The 18,579-nt window shown below is 41.6% G+C and overlaps 1 protein-coding gene across 4 annotated transcripts; it reads left to right on the top strand.

The window, feature by feature from the left end:
* Positions 1-2: 2 nt before the first annotated feature.
* On the top strand, positions 3-15,736 carry CUNH4orf36 (chromosome unknown C4orf36 homolog). Of its 4 annotated transcripts, none has more exons than XM_032400744.1 (5): positions 3-287; positions 1,524-1,660; positions 3,511-3,665; positions 4,135-4,460; positions 15,292-15,736. In XM_032400744.1, the coding sequence occupies exons 2-4, from the start codon at positions 1,596-1,598 to the stop codon at positions 4,266-4,268; spliced, it is 354 nt and encodes a 117-aa protein (XP_032256635.1). In that variant the 5' UTR covers positions 3-287; positions 1,524-1,595; the 3' UTR covers positions 4,269-4,460; positions 15,292-15,736. The 4 variants fall into 4 exon arrangements, with proteins under 4 accessions (XP_032256635.1, XP_032256634.1, XP_032256631.1 ...); XM_032400743.1 differs by lacking the exon at positions 3-287 and adding an exon at positions 294-504; XM_032400740.1 differs by lacking the exon at positions 3-287 and adding an exon at positions 726-913.
* Positions 15,737-18,579: the final 2,843 nt, after the last annotated feature.

Genomic DNA, 18,579 nt, shown 5'->3' with positions numbered 1-18,579 from the left:
CCCTGACCACGATGAACACATAACGTATCACAGGTAGGCTCGGGGCTTTTCAGCGTTCCTAGCTGCCTTGACCCACCAGGGAGAGTGAACATTGACAACAGCGCCTCCGCTCCTCAGGCGTCACCGGTGAGCCTCGCGCACAGTGAACACGCCAGAACGGAGCACATTTCCTTAAGTGGTGCCCCCAAATGGTCCCCACAACCAAATCCCCGGGTCGCTTAATACAACTCCCCGACATTTAAAAGTGTCATTTTCAGAGAAAGGCCTAGCTTACAGCTCTTTTGCTCGTAAGTTTTGTTCCGTCAAGTGTGTGCGGGCCTCGGCTGCTTAACCCGAAGGCCCCCGCGGGCTCCCGTCCCGGGCCTGGCTCCCCGCGCCCCTGGCGGAAGGAACTGGCACCACAAAGCCCTTTATTGAGGCCTCCGCGTGACGCGAGGCACCCCGGCCCTGGGCGCGGCCCGCAGCTCGGGCGCGAGCAAGAAGGAGGCGTGTGCGGGCCCGCAGGTGTGCACGGCCATGGGCGCCTAATCGGGCGCGCGCTCCGCCCTCGGCCCGCGGGGGACCGCGACCCTCCGAGACCAGCGAGCGCGAGTCACCTGGCGCGGGCGCCCTACCCCCTCTCTCCCGACTCCGGGGACCCACCCTCGGGGCCCCGGCTGACTGTGCGCGCCGACCGCGCGTCGGGTGGGGCGCCGGCGTGGGAAGGGGTGGTGGGAGGGCCTGCCCCTCCGCCGGGAGGGCCCGCCCCTCCGCCGCAGGCTCGGCAGGCGGCCGAGGCTCCACCCGCTTCCCCAGGCCCGGTCCTGCTCGGAATTGCGCGCCCGGGCGGGGGAGAAGCTCGCCCCTCCGAAGTGTGCGTGGGAGGGGCGGTGGGCGTGGCGTGGGAGGGGCGCGTACGGTGGGCCGCTTCCTGGTAAGCTGAGATTTTTGAAAAAGGGAAAACCTGGGAAGGTTTACCTCCTTTAAAGGGCTGGGGCGGGGAACGGGAAGTTCCGGTACCCGCAGACCCGTTTGTCGCTTAACATTGCCAAAGTCAGACACGTTTGGGTGAGGTGTTTGAGCCAGTTTGGCAGGCTTGGGAAGTGATGGAATGCCGATGTCTTTACCTTGGCATTTTCTCCGTACATGGCAAAAAATTATAAAATGAGTTCATGGAAAATGAAAGAGAACACGGTTGTACATTAGGAGTTCAGCTTCAAGGAATATTTTATTAGGGACGTTCTGACATTCAGAAATGCTTTTTTTTTTTTTTTTTAAGATTTTATTTATTTATTTGACAGAGAGAGAGACAGTGAGAGAGGGAACACAAGCAGGGGGAGTGGGAGAGGGAGAAGCAGGCTTCCCGCGGAGCAGGGAGCCTGATGTGGGGCTTGATCCCAGGACCCCGGGATCATGACCTGAGCTGAAGGCAGACGCTTAACGACTGAGCCACCCAGGCGCCCTAAAAATGCTTTTTCTAAATCTTTTTATTATGTGGATATTAAAGTGAAAGCCATTAATTCTGTGAGTTGCAAACATTTCAGGTAAAGCGAACAGAGTATGCCAGTCATTCCATCAGGCACCTATGTTAAGAACTTGGACGGTGGAAATTCACCATGGCTTATGGCTTGCCAAGAAAGAACACAGTGAAGACCATATTGCGGGGCAGTTGTTATAAAGTGTAAGTATTTTCCTCACGGTGAGCACTGACTGGGCGTGGGGAGTGTCCTTGGTAAAATAGAAGTACCGAAAACCCTTAGGTTCTCCATGAGATACTGGACTATGCGAGGTGTTTTCAGTTATCTGAATAGTGATTTTTTAAAAAGGGAAAATGCTTTTAATAAGAATTTATAAATTATCTTACTTGGTCTTTACAACAAAACAACACAAACTGAGGTTTGGTGAAGTGGGTTGATCAAAGTCACGCAGTCATGGAGTAAACAAGTGACAGAGATGGAAGTCTGTCTTCTGACTCCAAAGCAACATCTACTACTGTCAACTATGTTAAAGTACCTCTGTAGATAGTATAAATCTACCTAAAAATGTCTTGGTGTCAGGTATATCTTTTTTTTTTTCTTAAGGTTTTTTTTTTTTTTTTAATTTGTTTACTTGAGAAAGAGAGACAGGAAGAGGGAGAGAGTACAAGCAGGGGGAGCAGCAGGCAGAGGGAGCTATGAACTTTGCTCTCTCCCCCACCAAATCTTATATAGCCTAATGATTAAGACCTCAGATTCTAGAGTCTGACTTTCTGGTTTCAAATCCTAAACCCATGAACAACAGCCTTGTGATCTTGAGCAAGTTGTTCTACTCCTGTTTCCTAATCTCTCAAATGAGCATAATAATAGCACCTGCCTACCTCATAGGGTTGCTGTGGCAATTAAAGGTGTTCATATGTGTAAACTGATTAAGACAGTGCCCAGCATATAGTAAGTGCTAGATAAAAATTAGCTGTTTTATTGCTCATCTTTCCAAATCAACATATAAGGATAAACCTCATTCTTTCATTCTGTGTATGAACCACAGTGTGTTTAATCAGGCTCTTCCTGATAGACATTAAGGCTATTTTGTGAAATTTTTTTGGACAAACAATGCTTCAGTGAACATTCTTATAAATACATCTTTGTGCCCTTGTTCAAATGCATTGATAATCATTGTAGACCTCAAGTCGCTCCTTAAAGTTAGATGATGAAGTAGCAAGGAAGCTGGAGGAGGAAAACAAGTAGGCCCATGTACAGAATACTCGTTTCCCCGATTTGTACCAAAGCAGGTCTTTCACCTTTCCTCGTGTATGGACTCGCTGAGATGAGAAACATGTAGTTGACATTTTAAATTTCCAAATTAGAACATATAAAACAATTCATTTGAAGTTCATGGTGATTATTTTTAATATTATAGTTTGGGATTTCCTCCCCTCCTTCTCCAGTTTTCTGAGGATTCTCTTGGTACTAGTGCTTCTAAATAACTACCCCTAGGCTAAGTACCAGCTCTGGTTCTTAATTAACTTCCATGTCTCTGTTTCCTTGTCTACCTGCATGGTGGTTGTAAAGATTAAAATAAGATCACACACTCAAAGCCTTTGTGTATGCCAAGCACCCTGCTCAATGCACGAGTATTCCCCTTTCCCTTCCCTAATATGACCATATTTGTGATCAGCCATAAAAGACTTGGAGCGTACAGTTCTTAACTATATCCTCTTAAAAGACATGGAAAGATTGGATTGACTGCGGGGAGGCTATTTTTGAACAAAAGTTCCTGCCATCATAATTTATCATAATTTTTCAATATATCTCTACATTAGTGTGTGTGTGTATAGATACATATATATACATAAAATATACACATTATACATTATACATTTAATGTAAAGCTCCTTCTCCTGGCTAGATTTACAACTCTGGAAAATCCTGAATTCCCCCCATAAGCGAAAATATCTAGTGGAAAATGGAACTGAGAGTTAAGATGTCTTCTGTATGTCCCACAATAGATGTTCAATAAATATTTATTGAATGAATTAATGAATTTTTGCCCCAGACAGGAACCTTGGGAACTTGCACTGCTTACAAAGAGCTGGTATACGAACCTAGCCAACATCAAGTTACCTTTCTTGGGAGAAATTACATTTGGTAGCCCTTTATACCTCAAAAAAACTAAAGCCATTAAGAATGTTCTGCTCCCTTCTGCAGAATGTAAGTTCTGTAAGAGCTACTTTAGTAAATAGCAAATTTTATCTGTGTTATTTTGCTTATTATCAGAGAAATGTTTAAATATACTCATTCACACCCATACCCCTCATCTATGTAGCCCTTCTTTTTTTATTTTTTAATTTTTATTTTATTTTTTTAAAGATTTTATTTATTCATTTGACGGAGAGAGACACAGCAAGAGAGGGAACACAAGCAGGGGGAGTGGGTAAGGGAGAAGCAGGCTTTCCGGGAACAGGGTGCCCGATGAGGGGCTCGATCCCAGGACCCCGGGATCATGACCTGAGCTAAAGGCAGACGCTTAACGACTGAGCCACCCAGGCGCCCCTATGTAGCCCTTCTTGTTTAGTATCTAAGAATGTGAATTTTGCCATGTGATTCAGTGTTCATTTTTAACAATATTATGCCTGGTGAGAAATGTCAGTTGGATTGCTCCATGTATTTTATTTTCCAGCCATCAAACTTGAAAGGGAGTATGAAATGAAGCGCTTGAATCACCTGAAATGTCAGGAGAATGTAGCTGAGGAAATTCAGCTTTACCTAAGGGAAAGGCAAGTTGGTTTGAGAAGACCTCTTCCACCTAAGTGATATCATCTCATAATCAAATCTGTACTCAGTGCTTTCCACATCCAAAGGCAATGAAGGTCTCCAACCTTTTACTGTGTGAAGTTTGTACAGACATATGAATGCCCACTGGTAGATGAGCCAGCTCCTGTGGGTTGATGGACAGCTCTGACAGATCTTCTGTGTCCCTTCCTTTGTACCACAAGAGACAACACTGTAAGTAGATGAAAAAGTAGCTGGAATTGAGTCATTTATATGATTATTCATTGTGATTTTTGTAAAATTGCACTAAGGGAAGAGGAAACTTCTTGTCAGAGATATTATTTTTAATTTGCATCTTTGAGATGCCAAAAAGAAGGAGAGAGAAAAATTGTTTTTTTTTTTTTTTTTAAAGATTCTATTTTTCAGTAATCTTTACATCCAACTTGGGGCTTGAACTCACAACCCTGAGATCAAGAGTCATATGCTCCACAGACTGAGCCAGCCAGGCACCCCAAGCAAAATTCTTTTAAACATGGTAGACTGAAAAATTTTGTTTGGTTAAGAAAAATTTTAGGTTTCATTTTAGTAACTCTTTAGTTTCCAATGTTCAGTGAAACATCATTTACTATTCTCATACCATACTTTATTTTTATCTATCTATCTACCTATCTATCTATCTATCTAGGCTCCATGTCCAGCATGGAGCCCAAGGTGGGGCTTGAACTCACAACCCTGAGATCAAGACCTGAGCTGAGATCAAGAGTTGGATGCTTATCTGACTGAGCCACCCAGGTGCCCCTGTCATCTAGTACTTTAAAGTAGCAAGTAGAACTTACTTTCTGCTTTTGTTTTCCTAAAAAATCATCTTTTCCCTTTTGCCCTTTTGCTTCATTTCGTATTATCTCTCTGGGATGCCCTTGGAGCATGTGAAACACACGTACGTATGTGAAAATGACATGAAAATGCGGAGACCTTATTTTAAGGAAAATGCTTATTTACAGAGAGGCTAGAGAATGGGGATTTGATTAGCTGGAAAATGTTGGACTAGCATGAACCAATTTTCCTAGAATTTGAATCCAGTACAGTGCACTTGGGTGTGAAAGTTGTATTTGAGGGGGCGCATGGGTGGCTCAGTCATTAAGTGTCTGCCTTCGGCTCAGGTCATGATCCCAGGGTCCTGGGATCGAGCCCCGCGTCGGGCTCCCTTCTCCACAGGAAGCCTGCTTCTCCCTCTCCCACTCCCCCTGCTTGTGTTACCTCTCTCTCTCTGTGGTAAATAAATAAAATCTTTAAAAAAAATGAAAGCTATATTTGAGCACAATTTAATGTTTGTTAGGTGAATCAGTAGGTGTTTAGTGTCTTCTGTTATCTTAGCCTCATTCTAAAAGGTCTCCTGGCCTCGTGGTTAAGAGTTCATACTTTACACCTGGCTGCCTTCTTCAGCTCTCAGCTTGGCTGCTTATAGCGGTGTGACTTGGGGAGATTTGCTTTATGTCTCCAAGTTTCAGTTTTCTTACATGTAAAACAGGGATGATACTGGTACCTACTACACAGTTGTCTTGAGGATTAAATGGAAACTGGCCCACAATGAGAACTACTCTAATAGTTATTCTGGTAATTACGGTGAGCATCACTACCTTTTTACTGCTATAATCTCCGGAGCAAAGATGTATTATATTGGCCTGACTCTGTTGACCTTTGTGGAGACCAAAAGTCTTGAATTTTCAAGAGTTGGGTTTTGTTCTTTCAATGTATATATGCTTGCTAGACCATACATGACCTGATTTTTTAGTTCAAAATCTGGCCACTGTACCTATGGCATCTCCTGATCATTTCTGTTTAAAAACAATAATCTCTGAGAATCAGTTTGTCACTTACGTCTTTTTTTTCTTTTTTTTTTAAGATTTATTGATTTATTTGACAGCACAATCGGGGAGCAGCAGGCAGAGGGAGAGGGAGAAGCATGCGGGGCTCGATCCCAGGACCCTGGGATCGTGAGCTGAAGGCAGACACTTAACTGACTGAGCCACCCAGGTGCCCCTATAGTAGTCTTCTTGATGGTACCCCACTTAGACTCTCTTCACTTTTCTTCATTAGCTCTAGTCTATTGATGCCATTCTGGAATGGTATCGGGAAAAAAATCATCCAATTCAATATTTCCCAGAGAGTGAATCTTCCAGTTTTGCAAGAGGAGATGAAATAAAGAGGAAAAAGAACACAACTGGTTATTGTGTTTTTGTGAAAATTTCAAATGTAACAAAAGTAGCAAAAACAAGAAAATGAACTTCCATGTCTCCATCACTGAACAGCACTTACGAACTCATGGCCAATTTTATTTCACTTACACTCACTCATTTTCCACCCCCACCCTCCCAAGTCCCTACCCCCAGATTATTTTTTATTATGTTTTATTATAGTTTTTTAATAAGTTAGGTATTTTTAAAGATTATTTATTTATTTATTTGAGAGAGAGAGAGAGCATGAGTGGGGAGAAGGGCAGAGGGAAAGGAGTAGCAGACTTCCTGCTGAGCATGGAGCCTGACGAGAGGCTTGATCCCAGGATCCTGGGATCATGACCCAAGCTGAAGTCAGATACCCAACCAACTGAGCCACCCAGGTGCCTCCCACCAGATTATTTTGAAGTAAATTCTAGACATCATTTCAGTTCATCTGTAAATGCAAATTTTATAAATGGGACCATTTCCAATTTTGTAAGGGATGGACTGATCAAAGCATACCTAGGGGGCCATAATCCACCCCTGCGGGCCCACAGTTTGACTTTTCACTGGGGAGTTGTATCTGGTGGTTGTTGTTTCAAAATATTTAGAAGCTATCGTCTGAATTATCTTCAGATACTTTCTCCTACCTTTGATATGCTGGCTCACATGGAGGACACTTGCTCTTAGGAATTATGATGTCAGTGACGCATTTGATTTAGTGATCCTTAGGCCTGGAAACAGCTTTCAGGAGCATAGGGGGTCTGGATGTAGTCTTGGTTGGATAACTTTGAGGAGGTGGAGCTTCCACATTGCTAGATCAGATTGGCTTTATACAATTCACATGTGCTTTGTGTAAGTTGCCTATCTGCCAACCAGAGCCACTCCCAAAGTTTCTTGGTGGAGCGTCTGGGATTTTCTCTGTGTTACCCAGTTGTACCACTTCTCTCCACCTTTTTTACACATTTGCCCTCGCCAGTTGTTCTTTCTTCCAGTTGACTAGTTTTTTTCCCCCTCCATCAATGTTATTATCATAAATATGACAGCTGGGTTGCTAACTGCTTAAAATGTGGGAAAATACCATTTTCTAATTACACAACCAAAGACCAGTCTTTAGCAAAAATTCAGTGTGATTCTATTTCTTTAGAAATCAAAACCAATTTACTATTTTCTTTAAAAAATTAATCACATATGTTTTGGATGGTAATGGGATTAATTATGTGTTTGTTTTTGTCGTTCATGTCCTGCTGAGTAGCTTGCACTTTCCTTTTAGGGTCACTGTCACTAATTCATCTGGGCTGGAAATAACACCTCCAATAGTGTCTTGGAAAACTAGAAATATTTTTCAATCTAAAGACCACAAATCTACTGCACGATGTATCTAACATTGTTGCTATTAGTAAGTTTTAATTTCTTAAAAATCAGATTTATTTAGGGGTGCCTGTGTGGCTCAGTTGGTTAAGTGTCTGACTTTGGCTCAGGTCATGATCCCAGGTCCTGGGATCGACTCTCACATCAGGCTCCCTGCTCAGTGGGGAGTCTGCTTGTCCCTCTCCCTCTGCTCCTCCCCTTGGCTCGTGCTTGCTCTCTCAAATAAATAAATAAATAAAATCTTAAAACAAAACAAAGCAAAAAAGCAGTAGCTCTATGGATCCTCACCACTCATTTCCACTTCTATGGAGGCAACTAATTTGATCTCTTTCACTTGTTTTATTATTTACCTTCATGTCTCTAAATAATGCTTTGATTTTGCTACTTCTTGGATTTTTCTTTTTTAGGTATTGACTTCCCATATAGAAGATAGCATTTTTTTCTTTTCTTTCCTCATCTTCAATACACATACATACCATTTCTATCTACCTGTAAATATAGGTTATATTATAATTTTGGTTAGATCAATATTAAATGTTAACATTATTATGACACTATTATGTTAACATTATTATGTGTAAATACTTCGCAGCTGAGCTATGTAGTAGACTATTATTACTTTTCCTTTCCTGCCATTGTGTGTGTGTGTGTGCTCAGTATTTAGTAATTAGAGTTAATATTTGCTTAGTTTGTAATGTATTCATCACTAAACCCCAAGCTCTTTGCCACTTATCAGTCTTCTCAAAACAATCCTATGTATTCTATCATTTCATCTTCCTGAGAGGTCTTGTCCTGCTTTACCCTGAACTGTTTATTTCCACACTCTTATGTAGCTCTCTATGATTTCTGTTATCATCATGGGGATTCACTTCACACTCTTTGATGTAGTTGCTCCTGTTTCTTCTGTATCTGACCATCCTCTTTCTTGGTTTATTTTTTTTTTTTTATCATAGTGGAGCATATCCTCCAGTAGTTTCCTGAGAAAGGGTGCGTGGGAGGATATTTTTTTGAGGTCTTATTGTCCAAAGTCTGTATTTTCTGCTTAGATTTCATTGATAGATTGGCTGAGTGTAGAATTGTAGGTTGTAAATAATGTTCGTTTAAAATTGTGAAGGATTTGTGTATTTCTTTTTAGTTTTTAATATTGTTAGTGAGCATTCCAAAGTCATTTTTACTTTGGATGCTTTCCCTGAGACCTGCTTTTTTCTCTCTGGAAGCTACAGCATCTTCTCCTAGATCCCACTGTTCTGATAGGAATCATGGTGTAAGACTAATAATCCAATGTAGCATGGCGATGTAGAGCATTGGGTGTAGAGCATGAGCCACCGGGATTGAATGATGGTTCCATCACTTATTAAGCTGTGTCATCCTGGACAAATTATTTAACTTTCCTGTGCTTTAGTTTCATCTTCTGTAGAAAGTGGTTAGTGATAGGGGCCCGCCTAGGTGGCTCAGTTGGTTAATGTCCAACTCTTGATTTCAGCTCAGGTCATGATCTCAGGGTATTGAGATCGAGCCCCGCATTGGGCTCTGTGCTGGGCATGGAGCCTGCTTAAGATTCTCTCTCTGCCTCTGACCCTCCCCCAACTCATGTGCTCTATCTCTAAAAAAAAATTAAAAAGTGGGTAGTGATAGTTGTGACAAGTAAATGAGTTAAATATGTAAAGCACCTAGAACAGTGCCTGGCACAGAGTAAGCACTAACACAGATAGCAGTAACTACTCTTACCAGTACCCATTGTGCTTGGTACTACATAGGCCCTCGCAACCTGGAAATTCATTTCCTTCGGTTGTGGGAAATTGTATTAAATTTTTTGGTAGATATTTCTACCTTTTCATTTTCTCTATACATTCTAGAAGTACTATTATTCATATGCTACATCTTCTGTACTGGCCTTCTAATTTTTTATCTTTTCTCTCCTGTTTTCCATCCTTTAGTCTTTTGCTCCAGTTTTTGGAAGAAGCTCTCAGTTTTATCCTCTAACCATTATAAGTTTTTAATTTCTGCTCTCCTTTTTTTTTTTTTCCTCTGAAGGCTTGCCCCTCTCCTTTCTAAAAAGTAACCTGTTTTATTCATGATTGCCTATCTTCCCTTAGTAATCCAGGTGTGACCGTGCATAACTTAAGGAAGTAAAGGCAGCATGGCTAGGACAGGTCTGACTCAGGGGTCATGGAAGAGGTAGAAACCACAAGACAGTGTAATTGATTGGATATGGTTGAGTGAGGGGGTGCGGGTGAATGAAAGGGAGGAATTCCGGATGAATTCCAGATTGTGGGTTTGGGAAAGGAAGAATTGTCTTGGGTGTGTGGGACATATGTTGATTTTGGGTGTGTTGGTGTTCAAAGTTGTTGGTAGACGCGAGTGGATATCTCTAGCAGCAGTGGGCGTTACAGGTGTGCCGCTCAGGAAGGAGTGGGTGTAGAGAAGAGAGCTGAAACTGTGGGTGTCTTTGCGCTCACCCAGGAGGCGTACGCAGAATGAACGAGGAGTGGTAGTGAACATTCTGAAACTTTGGTTGGCAGTGTAGAAGAGGCAGGCCTTTAGGGAAAATGGCTTAGATACCGAAACCTTAGGTGAATTGCATGCTGTATTTTATTTTTAATGAAAAATATTATGGTATAGACATTTAATAGTAAATAACTGAAATTTTTGGAAAGAATCTTCATTTTTTTTCAGTTGATAAAAATGTCCTCAATGAAAACATTTTATCAAGGTTCAGAAGAGGGGGAGAGAGAAGGAAAAAGAGAAAAGAAAAAACCCATATCATAAAAACTTAGATGTAGACACTATTTTAGGTGCTCTATTTATATCCTGTTGTCCTCACAACAACCCTGAAAGGAAGGAAGGGCAATAACAGAGCAGAGCAGAGTTCTAACATCAGAGGGGGAAAGTTTGGGGACAGGGCTGGGCCAGGATCTTGATGAGGCAGAACTTTTGCCAATGGCTGACAGGGCAGCAAGCATAAAGGGGGAAAATGAACTCTCCCTTTGTTCACTGTCTTTAAGAAGTATTTATATCCAGTGTAAAACAGATTTAGAGCATTAGGTGTAGGGCATGGACCACCTGGGATTGAACACCAGTTCCACCACTTAATAGTTGTGTCATCTCAGACAAATTATTGGGGTCTTGCTGTCACTTGGATTCTTTAGCCTCTTTTCATCATGATCTTAAGAATAGTTAACTTCTTTTTCATTCCAGTAAATAGTGCTCTTTCCATTGCATTATGTAGGCCAAAAACCTAGGGGTCATCTGTAATTCCTCTGTGTCCCTCATCTCCTCTTTCCTGACAGTCCAATCCATCAGCAACTCTTACTGGGTCTACCTTCAGAAAATATCCCAAATGTATCCATTCTTTCTCCACCTCTGTCACCCTTATCCACGTCTCCACCATCTCTTGTTTGGAACACAGAAAAAGTCCCATAACTGACCTCCTTGCTTCCATCTTTGCCTTTCTTTAGTTTACCCTTGGCAGCCATAGTGATCTTTTAAAAATGGCACTCACGCAGGGGCCCCTGGCTGACTCGGTTGGAAGAACATGTGCTCTTGATCTCAGGATCATGACTTTTGAGCCCCACCTTGGATGCAGAGATTACTAAAAAAAATAAACTTAAAAAAAATGGCATTCATATCATTGTCAAAAAGATCACCTCACTCCCCTGAGTAACACACTTTCCTGTGGCCTACAAGGCCCTATGTTTATCTGATACTTGCTTTCCTTTTGGACCTTGTTCCTCCCACTCATCTTTCAGTCCTACTGGGTGCAAACACATTACCCTAATCCTGTTAATCTGACTTGTTTCTGCCTTGGAACATTTGCACTTGTTTATTTTCCCCAAGGTTGTCTTCCCTCGGACTGTCACAGAGATGTTTCCTAACTATTTAGGGCTCCACTCAAATGACATCTCCGGAGGGAGGCTTCCTGTGACCGTCCCCATGACCCCCCACCCCTGATAAATTGGACTTTTCTTTTACTCAGTCACTTTCTGTGATGGCACCCTCTTTTAATTCCTTTATAGCACTCATGTCATTATCTGTAATTATTTATTTGCTTACTTGTTTGTTATTTCTCCATGGGGTCTCTATTATCTACAATAGTATCTACCCATGGTAGCCATTCTATCAGTATTTGTTTAATGAATGAATATATTACCTGAAAAATTGTTGAAAAGGTGCCACTTTTGAAGAGAGTGATCAGAGGATTTGATTTCTGCTGTTTCCTCCCTATATATATGCTTTTTTTAAAAAAGTAATCTCTAGGGGCGCCTGGGTGGCTCAGTCAGTTAAGCGTCTACCTTGGGCTCAGTTCATGATCCCAGGGTCCTGGGATCGAGCCCTATGTCAGGCTCCCTGTTCAGTGGGGGCTGCTTCGCCCTCTCCCTCTCCCTCTGCCCCTCTCCTCTACTCGCATTGTCTCCTTCTCTCTCTCAAATAAATAAATAAAATCTTAAAAAAAAAAAAAAGTAATCACTATACCCAATGTGGGGCTTGAGCTCACAACCCAGAGATCAAGAGTTGCATGCTCTTCTGAATGAGCCAGCCAGGAGCCCCTTCCTATATATGCTTTGACACACATTTTTTTTCCAGCTTTATTGGGTATGATTGGATATACCATAAACTGTACATATTTGAAGTACAATGTAATGAGTTTTGACACCTGTGGGATCATCATCACAATCAAGATAATGAACATGTTCATCCTCTCAAGAGTTTTCTCGTGCCCCTTGTAATCCATCCCTTTTCACTGCTCTTCTCTCATCACCTCCCCCACCCCGAATGCCCTCCACCCCCACCCCAAGCAACCACTGATCTAGCTGCGTTCTGGCACTATAGATTAATTTGTGGTTTTGAGGATTTCATATAAATGGAATCATACAATATGTACTTTTTTTTGGTCTGGCTTCTTTTGCTCAGCATAATTATTTGAGATTCATCCATGTTGTTGTATATGTGTTCCTTTTCATTGCTGAGTGGTATTCTGTTGCATGGATATCCTACACTTTGTTTATCCATAAACTTGTCGATCAGTTTCTAGTTTTGAATGCTTACAAATAAAGCTGCCATGAGCGTTGTATGGGCATGTTCTTTCATTTATTTTGAATGAATACTTCAAGGAGAGGAATGGCTGGGTTGTATGCCAGGTACATGTTTAACCTTGCCCATTTTCAGATCCCTCTTTCAGTTTTAAAGGAATCGGGTTAGGTGAAGGATTTGTAACCTCCCTATGGTGACACAGCTTTAAAAGTGGTGGAACTGAGATGGAATTCTAGATCCATGTGAATTCAAAGTCTGACCTTTTCCAGAAGACTATGCTTGGTCCACCTCTGGCCTGGCTGTCTGTATGGCCTGTTGAGAAAGTGAATATTGGAGAATATGGCTGGTATGGGGCAAGTAGGTCCTTTACTAAAATTTGGAGTGACGGATGAGTTTAGCTCAGTGGTTCTCTATGAAGGGTGATTTTTGCCTCTCTCCCCCCTCAGGACATTTGGCGATGTCTGTAAACATTTTTGGCTATCTTACCTATACAGTATTACAAAGGCTTCTAATGGGTAAAGTCCAGGGATGCTGCTAAATATCCTACAATACACAGGACATCTCCCCCACAACAGAGAGATTTCCAGCCCCAAATGTCAATGGTGTCAAGGCTGAGAAACCCTGATTTAGCTGATTGGTTTAAGCTACTCAGGACACACTGCTGAAGCAGAAGGTTGGATCAAACTGCATGGCTGAGAAGCCTGAGGTGGGGGTATTTCCCTAAAAGAAATGCATGACAGGAGGAGGAGGAATGCTGGGCAGCAATCAACATGAGCTAGATGTCTCCAGTTCTCTTTTGGCTACTTACATTCACTCATACTCTTCTTTCCATATTCTAAAACCCACTCACTTATTTCTCAAAATTGTATCCAGTTACTGCAACAGCTCCGAGTCCAGGATTTCAGTTGTCTTGAGTCTGGATCTTGCAACCAATGGCTAAATAATACACCATTAACCCTAACACAATTGATATACCATGGTGGAGAGAAGACAGGATAGATGCATACAATGAAAAGGTTTGGCCCTTTAGTCTTACAGATGGTCTTGGGCCACAGACATGACACTCCTCCTTTGGTATTTGGGGTAGACGGCAGAGGGGTTGCTGAAACTATTCAGACTTCCCTGAGCCATCAATCCACCATCAGGGACCTCAACGTGAAATTCAATTATAATTTTCTTGCGCTTCATTTGGGAGACAAAGGGGAAGGAACAAGACAATAGGGGCATTGATAGGGAAATTTAGAGATGTTTTCATTGTACCTCAGAACTGCTATAACCTATGAGAAGAACCTAGTGATCTTGGCTTACTTTATTTGGAATTATGGGCATAATATAGTAGTCTTAATTGATCCCTAGGGAAGACAATGTTGCCAACGTACCAGGAGTCTCAGGCTCTATTTTTGAATTTTCTAGTAGGCTTCTACCTTCCATTCATGTCTCTTTTCAGTTTCAATCCCTTTCCTTCTCTTCGAATTATCCACCTCCACTCTACAGACTTGTTTTGCACCTCGCAACTTCCACAGCATTGGAATGTAGGTGTAGTCACCTTCATGGGCTGCAATTGCAGGTGTCATTTTTTTTTTCTTACCTCGAATTAACTTTCTGTCAAAGCAACTCCTTCCAAGTTCCAGAAGCAGGCATCCTCTCTCATTGTTTGAGAGATTGCTCACCAGGTGACTATTTACTGTTGGAATTTAGTCTCCTGCTTTCCAACACATGTCTAGAGCAGGTAAGATGAGCGCAACGTGAACCCAACATGCAAACATTTACTGGGCCACACTCCCTGTACCACCTCCTTCCCCAGAAGCTCTGTTGTATCAGAGCTCAGGTGTTCCCAGGAGGCTGACCATCAGAATGCTAGCACAGCAGTCTAACAATATTGAAATTGCTTCACATGAGTCGTGGAAATAGCTGACATAATTTCCTTCAAGATAAGAGGAGGGTTGGGGCGCCTGGGTGGCTCAGTTGGTTAAGCAACTGCCTTCGGCTCAGGTCATGATCCTGGAGTCCCGGGATCGAGTCCCGCATCGGACTCCCTGCTCAGTGGGGAGTCTGCTTCTCCCTCTGATCCTCCCCCTCTCATGCTCTCTGTCTCCCATTCTCTCTCTCAGATAAATAAATAAAAAATCTTAAAAAAAAAAAAAAGATAAGAGGAGGGTTATTTCCTAATTTTGGTCTTCTTTTATCATGCAATCACATGACAAGTGTGTGTGTGTGTGTGTGTGTGTGTGTGTGTATACACACACACACACACACATATATACATATATATATATCTTTTAGCCCTCATGGCTCTTCTAGTATTTGAAAGAAATTTTCTAAGCTATAATAAAGGGTTTTGCAAAACAAAGCAGGGTTCAGGAATGGCTGGCATCGTTGGGTGTCGGTGTCTTCTTGTCTGCGTGACTTGACGTGATTGCATCCAGTGTCCTTGCATTCGCTAACAGGTTGAAATGCAGATCTTCATGAAGACCCTGACCAGCAAGACCATCACCCTGGAGGTGGAGCCCAGTGACACCATCGAAAATGTGAAGGCCAAGATCCAGGATAAAGGAGGGCATCCCCCCTGACCAGGAGAGGCTCATCTTTGCCAGCAAGCAGCTGGAAGATGGCCACACTCTTTCTGATTACAACATCCAGAAAGAGTCGACTCTCACCTGGTTCTCCACCTGAGGGATGGCTGTTAATTCTTCAGTCTTGAATTCATAGTGCCCAATGATGGCATTGCTCTGCACTATAGCCATTTGCCCCAATTTAAGTTTAGAAACTACCAGTTTCAGTAATAGCTGAATCACTGGTTTTCTCAGTAGCTGTTCAAAATGTTAATAAAAGTTTTGTTGCATGGTAAAAAAAAGAAAGAAAGAAAGAAAGAAAAGCAAATCAGAAAATTGGAAGCAGGAGCAAAGAAGAATTTATTTTTGATACTGACTTTGTTATTTTTCTGGTTTAGATGCAACAGATGTTATTAATAATAATAACCAACACAATAACTAATATTAATTGAGCACTTCAAATGTTCCAGGCATAGTAGCTAGAAAATGTCAGATCAAAAAGCTGGAAGTTTGTACCAGATGCTTGCAGTTGATGCCTGGTTCTCCTGTAAAATGCAGATGCTTGAGCTCAGCATCAGCCTTTATTGTGATTGATTTTGGCTAGAGTACTAGGTGCATGTCCTCTGGCTTAGTAATGGAGGGTGGGGAAAAAACACTTCTGAGCCTTTTCAAGCCAGGGCTTTAGGGTTTAACCTCTGTTGAAAGTATATAAAAGCATATAAAGCATATAAGGAACCATTTTCAGCATTACTGAAAAGTGTCTGGCTTTCCCTGGTCCTACCCTTCTTCTTTGGGAGGTAGTTGGGTTATGTGGTCAAGGATCTGTTTTGCTTATATATTCTTTTAGGGAGGCCACTATAAAGTAGCTTACAACCTACAGCGAATGCTAGGAAATATTCCTTGAATTTAGGATTATGAGTGTTTGAATCAGGTAGCTACTTCAAAATAAGAGTTGTTTAGACATGTGAATTAGGATATTCCCCCTCTTCAACATGGCTATTATTCTTTCACAATGTCAGTCAACACGTTTTCTGTGCACCTGTTGCCTCATCTGATAAAGCACGTGACTTAAGCGTTTAGGAAGGTGAAGAATAGTGACCAGGATGTGACATATAGTTTGAGTGGCAGGAATAATATTTTATACAAGTGGAACTCATGAACTTTTATTATTTCATCTATTTTTCATGTATAGTATTGACCCTGGATTTGACTCTTATGATCTTGCCTTACCATTTCCTAGCTTAGCCCATGGCAGATTGTTTAACCTCCCTAAGTTTCTCTGCACTCATGAGTAAATGAGGGTAATAATGGTACCTGAATGACAGGATTGTTGGGAGGATTACTGAGATATATTTTTCTTCTTCATCTTGGACTTTCCAGCTGGGGCCCTGTAAACTGGACAAAAAGATTAATGAGGAAAAAAGAAGTTTATTAACATGTGCATTGCAAATACATAGGGGAACACTCAGAAATGAGTACCTCAAAGAGGTGTTAGAACTTGGGCTTATATATCATCTTAAAAGAACAAGAGAGAAGGGACAAGACAAAGGAAAAGGACTTAGAGCCTGTAGGGGTGGCAAATTGTGGGAAGGCAAATATATGGGGGAACTTATGGTAGATAAGGGGTAGTTTTAGCAAGGTTTGTTCTGTAGATTCCTCTGGTGTAGATTTCTCTTGGCTGGTAGGGTCTGACAGTGTCTCTTGGGCTTAGCTTCTGTCCTTCCTGGTAGAGACGGAAAGGGAGACACCTTTACAAATTTATGTCCTGTTTTTAGGCATATAGAGGGGGAGCAGGGAGCTGCTCTTGTATCTGCTTCTTCTCAGTTGCCTTCTGCTCAAAATAATCCTCATGCCAAAGTGGCATATTTTGGGGTGGCATGTTCTACTACCCTTCACATGTACATGACCTGTCACAGGATCTGGTACATAGGAAAGACTCAATAAGTGGTAGTTGGTTTTACTGTTACTATCACGGAAAATCAGTATCAGTAATTTGCTCCAATGGCTGACAGATTCCATTAATCTTATTCATTACAAGATTTTCTTATAATTCTAGGGTTCAAACAGTCTGTGAAAAAATTTTTTTTAAAGATTTTATTTATTTGAGAGCGAGAGAGCGAGAGCATGAGTGGGGGAGGAGCAAAGGAGGGGGGGTAGAGAGAGTCTGAAGCAGACTCTGCACTGAGCACAGAGCCTGGTGTGGGCTCAATCCCAGGACCCCAATCATGACCTGAGCCGAAACCAAGAGTCAGATGCTTAGGCGGGTGAGCCACCCAGGTGCCCCAACAGTCTATGAAAATTTATGGTTATAATCTTTTTTTTTAATTCTTCAGTTTTTAAATTTTTTTTATGGTTATAATCTTAATAACATCTGATCTGATGAGCTGAGGCCAGAAAAGGTTGTTGGGAAAAGGCCCACAAATACTATTACAAATAGCATGCCACCTGTTCAGGTAAACACGTCTTTCCAGTTGATTCCAGGTGCTTCATTTTCCCTTCTGGTTATTTTATTCTGAAGGTGGAGTGGGTGCTGTTTCAGGATAAACACTTTGTCAGCCCACTTTTCTATGTCCTGACTTGGCCCATCAGACCTTCTCACTCCCTTACATTCCATTTTCTGCAGGCATCTCTTACCTGGAAGCTTTTGGTATTTGTGAGCCTCCCTTATAAAAACCTAAGAACACAGACAATGATTGAGTCATCTTAGCAGTCTGGCTCCTGAGAGTCATCAGGCTGTTATCAAGTTTTAGGAGCTGCTTGAAATAACCACAACTTCATCTATCTCTGTTCCCTTTTCTTCAGTTCCTTTTTTCTTAATTATGAAACAGTAATTCATAGCCATTTCAAAGGTATTACATAGTACAAAAAATGTAAAGAAATATAAAGAATATAAAGAAAAAAAATCATCCACAATCCTACATACAGAAGCAATCACTATGAAAATTTTGGAGTCAAATTTGGTCTCTTTATGTTATTATTATTTATTATTTTAAGTTTTTGTTTATTAAGTAATCTCTACATCCAATGTGGGACTTGAACTCACAACCCCAAGATCAAGAGTCACATGCTCTTCTGACTGAGCCAGCCAGGTTAACATGGCAGGGAACATTCTATCTATACCTATCTATATCTATCTATCTATTTTTTTTTTTTTTGCTTTACCTTCTAATATAAAGATTTGTC

Source organism: Phoca vitulina, unplaced genomic scaffold (assembly GCF_004348235.1).
Source record: "Phoca vitulina isolate PV1807 unplaced genomic scaffold, GSC_HSeal_1.0 scaffold3, whole genome shotgun sequence".
In the NCBI taxonomy this organism is placed as follows: Eukaryota; Metazoa; Chordata; class Mammalia; order Carnivora; family Phocidae; genus Phoca; species Phoca vitulina.
Note: the sequence above shows the minus strand (reverse complement) of the source record. Positions and strands in the feature narration are given on the sequence as shown.